The 7,690-nt window shown below is 47.6% G+C and overlaps 1 protein-coding gene across 1 annotated transcript; it reads right to left on the reverse strand.

The window, feature by feature from the left end:
- Positions 1–6,452: 6,452 nt before the first annotated feature.
- LOC125541754 (uncharacterized) lies at positions 6,453–7,690 on the reverse strand. Its single transcript, XM_048705091.2, has one exon. It carries the CDS (start codon positions 7,434–7,436, stop codon positions 6,825–6,827), a length of 612 nt encoding a protein of 203 aa, XP_048561048.1. The 5' UTR covers positions 7,437–7,690; the 3' UTR covers positions 6,453–6,824.

Below are 7,690 nucleotides of genomic sequence, written 5' to 3' on the forward strand. Positions count from 1 at the left end.
AGGTGTATAATTTTTGACACGGTGACCAAGGCACATAATTATAGACAACTGAGGACGAAATTACCTTTGTCTAATTCGTTGATTATTGGCAAGTAAATCATTTAGGCTAGGAAAGAAAGAGATACATGCAATCGGAAGAGATATAGTTTCCTTTATTTTCTCTATAAGGAGAGATACATGCAATTAGGTTCTTTTTTCTGGAGGGCCAAGAACAAAATTATGAAAAATTAGAACAAATGCATCTTTACATTGTGGAATTTTATCAAAAAACTAATACACCTAATATAAAGGAACGAAGGAAGTAGTTTGCACAAGTATTTCTAGCTATTGCGGGTTGTCTTAAGACATTCCTTAAATGAGTTTGTTAAGTTGTTTTTCTATTTTATCTATGTTCTTACACATTTTAAATTTTCTATAGCATAAGCGGGCGCGGCAACGCGCGCATCTCCGGTCTAGTGTTTTATTGTTACAACAATAGTGAACCCGCTGAAAAGGCAAAGTGCATCAGCCATGTACATTATTTATACGTAATAAGCCTTGATCAGAGTCATAGATTAAAGAGAAAGCGGAAGTGTAACGGTAGTGGACTCCTAGGACACATCCTAGTCGACAAACTCGATGGCATCTCCACAAGCATGAGGGTCATCCTCGTGGCTTGGGCAAAACAACAAGCCAGATGAGTAAGTTGAATGTACTTACAAGCAAATAAAACTTAGGCAAACAAATCCAACAATACATCAGGAGCCAAATCCAGATTTCAAAACTAAACGAATCCAACATGTACGTACTTTTGTACCTGTATATATACATCCTATGGGCTGCAATACATGTGAATCATATACTCAAAATCCCTCTAGTCCACAATTTTGGCAAATATCAAAAAGAGACGAGGCAAAGCTTTGGGTGCTTGCTTGCTCGAAGCACTTGAGTAGCATGTAACGCCCCGAGACCGATGTGTCAGGTGTCCTTCAGTTATTCGTTGCTGTTGCCTTGTCATTGCTTGCATGTCATGCATTGCATATCATGTCATTATGTGCATTTCATTTGCATATGTGTTCGTCTCATGCATCCGAGCATTTTCCCCGTTGTCCGTTTTGCATTCCGGCGCTCCTATCTCCTCTGGTGGTCCTTTCTACCTTCTTTCGTGTGTGGGGGTTAAACATTTCCGGATTGGACCGAAACTTGCCAAGCGGCCTTGGTTTACTACCGGTAGACCGCCTGCCAAATTTCGTACCATTTGGACTTCGTTTAATACTCCAACAGTTAACCGAGGGACCGAGAAGGCCTCGTGTGTGTTGCAGCCCAACACCCTTCCAATTTGGTCCAAAACCCACCAAAACCCTCTCCATCATATAGAGCGTTCGATCACGATTGCGTGGCCGAAAACCGCACCTCATTTGGACTCTCCTAGCTCCCTCTACCTATATAAACACCCCCCTCTCCGAAATTTGCGGTGCAAACCCTAGATCCCTCCCTCTCCTCGCGCGCCGGACAAAAACCTCGTCGGCGGACGTGTCCGTTTCAACCTCCGCCGCCGCCCGCGCCCAATCAGAGCTTGCCACGTGTACCCGGCCGGCCCCCTCCGCCGCGGCCCGCTCGGGCCCGCGTCCGGCCCTCCCCGCCGCCATTTCGGGCCGCGCCGTCTCACCAACCGCGCCGCCGTCTTCCCGCCGTCCGACATCGGCCCACCACCGCCTCCCCTCACCGGACGTCGCCGGAAAGGCGCCGCCGCACCGCGCCTCCCGCGCAGGCTCTCCGCCGCCCCACCTTACTCCCTGCCCGGGGCCCCTCCGACCAGATCCGCCGCGGATCGGGCCAGATCCGGCGGCTCCCGTCCGCCGTCGCCTTTCCCCAGGCTCGCCGCCGGCCGTCGCCGCCATGGGTCTTCGCCGCCCTGCCTCCCCGATCCGATCGGGCGATCGGGAGGAGGACGAGGTTCCGTTGACCGCGTGGGTCGCGCTCGAGTCCGGCCCAGCTTGCCGGCCTCCTTCCTCTTCATTTTGGGCCGAAGCCCATGGGTGAGCCACCACTATTCCCTGCCCCGTTCGCGACATACTATCTTACGCCCAGTTCCAGACTTGGCGATTTTCACTAAGTCCTGGAATTTTTCCAGATTCAAATGTCCATGTTCATCATGTCGTAACTTTGCATCCGTAACTTCGTTTTGCGCGTGTAGCATATCAAAATGTTCGTCTCAGAGAGAACATCATTTCATCTCATTGCATCATTTTCATTTGAGCTCATCTTGATGCCCGAAATGCTGTTGGTAGAGTGCTATTTGAGTTAATTGTCAGATCTGCTGCACCAAATAGCTATTTGTCATTTTTGCCATGATTAATGTGTGCATGATATGCTCCTGAGCTCTACATATGTTTTATTATATGCTTTTCCATCTTTACAGAGGTGCTATCCATGTATTTTTGTGATATGTGTGGTGACTAGCACAAGCTTGCAAAGTGGTGCATTCGTTAATGCTGATTTCAAGGACTTAGAATTTCTCTAAGTCCTTGATCTGTTTTTATCAATATATCATATGTTCATGTTGTTTTCCTAGTGATCCGTGCCTCTTTTGAGGATGATCAGTAAGGATGATTTGTTAATCTTGTGATGATCTAGCCATCCATGTCTTTGTTTGCATTTATGGAGCACCCTAGCTTGAGTCAATCGAGCTCTACTTTTACTATTTCGTGAATCCGGGCAGATTGTCTACCTGTTAGCGATTTTGCCGAGGATGTTGTGGTTGATCCGTGTATGCTATGTTGTCGTTCTTGCCATGTCTAGCTTATATAACATGTATTCTTGATGGGTGTATGCTTAGATTGTCATGCCTTACTCTGTAGTCAGTGCATCGAGCTCGTAAACATGCCTACTCGTTGAGATATTTGCATGTTCCAGTTTTTCTCTAAGTCTGTAACCTGATTATATTTTTGCCATGTTCACATGCTTGCAATTGTATTTTCTGATCCTTTTTGGCTCAAGGTCATTAAGGGACTTTTGTTAAGCTCTTTGAGTAGCTTCATGTCATGCCTTGCTTTTTCATGTTAAGTTCCTATAGCATATAGTTTTCTCGCTCCAAAGTGTGCTACCTGATTTGAAATTTCAGGCTTGTGTTAATTTCACTAAGTCTGAAATCTGTTTATCATTTGCACTTTTGTCATGCTTGTTTGAACTTTTTAATGGATGAATTTGCTGTAGCTCAGTGTTCATCTTTTGTCAAGCATCATGAGTGGATCCCTGCCATGTATTTTGTTGACATGTTTGAGTTATGTAGCATATTTATCTTATTGCATTTAGATGGCTACTTGCTGTTATCGCAGACCGGTGCCATATTTGTTTTTGCTTGCCATTTCCAAACCGTGTCTCCGATTCCGGTGTTCTTTATATCGATTTCAACCGAAATCACCTCACATTTCCAGTGGCACACTTGGGTTTCCAAGTTGAGGCCAGGTTCAATCATTCATTTACAAATCATGCATATGCATCGCATACCGCATCCCACATATCATACCATGTTCATGTGTTGGTTGTTTACTATGTTGTGTGCTTCTTTCCGGTGTTGCTTCTTCGGGTTGGTTCCGGTAACGTCGCGTTTGTGAGGACCCGTTCGTCTACGTCCGTTTGTCTTCTTCATGGACTCGTTCTTCTTCCTTACGAGATTTCAGGCAAGATGATCATACCCTCGAAATCACTTCCATCTTTGCTTGCTAGATGCTCTCTCTTTTGCTATGCCTATGTTGCGATACCTACCACTTGCTTATCATGCCTCCCATATTGTGAACCAAGCCTCTAACCCACCTTGTCCTAGCAAACCGTTGTTTGGCTATGTTACCGCTTTGCTCAGCCCCTCTTATAGCGTTGTTAGTTGCAGGTGAAGGTTGAAGTTTATTTCTTGTTGGAACATGGAGATGTTGTTCCTTGTTGGAACATGTTTACTTGTTGGGATATCACAATATATCTTATTTAATTAATGCGTATATATACTTGGTAAAGGATGGAAGGCTTGGCCTTATGCCTGGTGTTTTGTTCCACCCTTGCCGCCCTAGTTTCCGTCATATCGGTGTTATGTTCCCGGATTTTGCGTTCCTTACGCGGTTGGGTAATAATGGGAACCCCTTGACAGTTCGCCTTGAATAAATTTTTTCCAGCAATGCCCAACTTTGGTTTTACCATTCGCCACCTACCCCTTTTCTTTTCCCTTGGGAGTCGCGCTCCTGAGGGTCATCATTATTTTACCCCCCCCCGGGCCAGTGCTTCTCTGAGTGTTGGTCCAACCTGTCAGCTGCCGGTGGCCACCAGGGGCAACTCTGGGAGAACGAGATATGTGCAGCTCTTATCGGCATTTGTCGGCACATTCGGGCGGTGTTGCTGGACTTGTTTTACCATTGTCGAAATGTCTTGTAACCGGGATTCCGAGCCTGATCGGGTCTTTCCGCTAGAAGGAATATCCTTCGTTGACCGTGAGAGCTTGTGATGGGCTAAGTTGGGACACCCCTGCAGGGATTTGAACTTTCGAAAGTCGTGCCCGCGGTTATGGGCAGATGGGAATTTGTTAATGTCCGGTTGTAGAAAACCTGAAGTTGACCTTAAATTAAAATACATCAACCGCGTGTGTAACCGTGATGGTCTCTTTCCGGCGGAGTCCGGGAAGTGAACACGGTGTTGGAGTTATATTTGACGTAGGTTGTTCTAGGATCACTTCTTGATCATAGTTTCTCGATCGTGCTTTGCCTTCTCTTCTCGCTCTCATTTGCGTATGTTTAGCCACCATATATGCTAGTCGCTTGCTGCAGCTCCACCTCATACCTTTACCTTACCCATAAACTTAAATAGTCTTGATCGCGAGGGTGTGAGATTGCTGAGTCCCCGTGACTCACAGATACTTTCAAAACCAGTTTGCAGGTGCCGAGGATACCGTGCAGATGACGCAACCGAGCTCAAGGAGGAGCTCGTTGAAGATCTTGTCCTTTGTGTTGTTCTGTTTCCAGTTGATCAGTAGTGGAGCCCAGTCGGGACGATCGGGGATCTGCATAGCATTTGGGGTAGTCTTCTTTTATTTTGGTTCCGTAGTCGGACCTTGATTGTATTTGGTTGTTGTAATGCTTTATTCATGTAATTGTGTGAAGTGGCGATTGTAAGCCAACTATGTATCTCTTTCCCTTATGTATTACTTGGGTTGTGTGAAGATTACCTCACTTGCGATATTGCTTTCAATGCGGTTATGCCTCTAAGACGTGCTTCGGCACGTGGGAGATATAGCCGCATCGAGGGCGTTACATAGCATTAGGGCATCTTCAAGACGGAGCCGCAAACCTCCCCTATACGTCTGGAGCGCAGTGTTCGGACCACTTTTGCCATTCAACCGGGACCTATATATGTCCAGATGTACGGATTCCGCTATCCAAGAGACAAACGTGGGGGAGTTTTGCCGGAGTGAGTCCAGACATGCACTTGACCAGTCACATGCATGGTCCCTCTTTTCTCTCTCTCCTCCCAACCGCACATGCATGGTCCCCCTCTCCTCTCTCTCCTCCCAACCAACACAAATAGTCCACCATGTGCATGATCCCCACCTACTTTTTCTCCTCCCAACAGGATATTTTCTCCTCCGGACATATATCGAAGATATTTGCGGATCAGCGTTGGAGATGCTCTTATGTCGGGAGAGTAGTCCTGGTGTAATTTTGTTGTGAACCTTTGTTTTCTTCTCCTTAGTTAATTTTTTCGAAAAGGGAGGTTCGTTCTCCTTAGTTAATGAATGAGTGACTCTTTTGTCTCTATATTTCAAAGACATAAAATCCAAGTGAGAGATAGCTTGATCCCACAAGTGGGGGTTACTGCAGCAACTTGCGTTTAACTACTAGTGTTTAAGGCCGCAGAGTAGATTAACTTCACGAGGCCGACACCTTTAAGCACTTAGCAACCGGAACTAGTAGTACAAAAGCAAGGAATAAATCATGTCGTGTCCTGATGATCAAGGCTTTTTAGCAATCCTCCTCCTTATCTTAATTATTCCCCCCTTTCCTGTTCAAAATGTGCGTCTTAACACGAATATATCATGGAAGTGATACGTGTCAAACTCTCATCAAGTTTCTTTCCTGTTTATATGATTAGTAATAGATTTTGTTTGGATTGTAGGATTTAATTGATTGTTTTTTGTTACATGAATCTTGATGATTGTTGGGTTTGTTTTTTATTCAAAAAGGTAACCAGTTGTTGATCCACAATGCAAGAACACAAGCATACACATGTAATAGCATTGCACCAAACAAACATTGTTGTACAATTCTCTAGAAAAAAAATGTGAAAACAACTCTTGTAAGGTTGGCATTCAGAATTCAAGAGTACAAAACTAGCTTATCAATAGTAGGTTTTCACGCATCAATTAAGTGATGGTTTGCTCAAAAAGTATTATTAATTGATGGTTTCAAACTAAAATCATGTCAGTTATTTTCGAACTGAGGGAGTAACAACACACTATTGGCTCTGTAATACTAGTATTCATGGATGTGTATGCCGGCGTAACTAAAAGGTTCAATCAGACAAACAAACTCAATGTTGACCTTGCACTAACTTATTCTGAAATCCACATCTGAACTGAGGATAGGTTCGGATATCAACATAACAAGCAGCGAAATATATACAAGACGTAACTTGCCCAAGATAGGCGCACTATGCCTGAGGCTTGAGCACATTATTACAGCAGTGCTGAGCAACACTGTTTGAAACAAAATTAACTTATCACGCCAATACCATCACACTTCCCCGTTGCGAGGCTGCGAGAGTACGAGAGATGCACACGCGGACATGGACGACAGTACGCCTCTTCAACCCTTGCAAGCGAACAGGCCGGTGCACACCTCGTGGAAGGCGTCGAGGATGGCGGCGCGGTGCTCGCGCGCGTTCACGGACACGTAGCAGTTGAGCAGCGCCCGCAGCTCCGCCGGCTCGGCCATCCGCTTCGCCGCGATCACCTCCGCGATGGACCGGCGGAACTCCTCCCGGGGCTCGTACGTCCTCCTGTCCACGGCCACCAGCACGACGCACGGCTTCCTCTCGCGGGGCCTGGGCGCGCTCCTCTCGTGGCAGCCGCCGCCGCCGCAGACGCACGGCCAGCGACGGCGCTGGTCGGCGGGCTCCGTCCCGCGGCGCGTCGTCGCCGACGACCGGCCGTCGGCGGAGGCGGCGTCGGCCATGGAGTGCAGCCTCGCCTGGACCATGCCGTGGGCGATGTCCGACATGCGGCCGCGCGTCGTGTCCGGCGCGTCCAGGGACGAGCAGGACGCCGAGGAGGACACGCTGAGCCGCGACGCGCCGCAGCACAGCGCGCGGCACCTGCCGTCCTTGTGCTTGGCCTTCGCCGCCGTGGAGGCATCGGCCTGGTTCTTGCCGCCGGCGTTCTTCTGCCGCGGCTTGCTCCGGCCCGAGAAGAAGTGCATCGCCGCTCCCCGCCCTTCCTCCGTTCCCGCCGCGCTCTGCTCTGCTACGTTGTCCTGTCGTGCAACCGCAAGAGGACAGACAATGCGCAATTGAGCCAACGGGCAAGGGTAGTAGTAGTAGTAGTAAGATGCATGGGCACTGCAACTACAAGAGGACCGTGCGCGGTTGTAAAGCGATCAAAGGCGCCGCCTTTTAGTGTCGTGATTAAGCCATTTTTAAGCCTCGGAAAAGGAGGAGGGTAAGTAGAGCAGCT

This window comes from Triticum urartu, chromosome 2A (assembly GCF_056163025.1).
Source record: "Triticum urartu cultivar PI428250 chromosome 2A, HENAU_Tu73, whole genome shotgun sequence".
NCBI classification, from domain to species: Eukaryota; Viridiplantae; Streptophyta; class Magnoliopsida; order Poales; family Poaceae; genus Triticum; species Triticum urartu.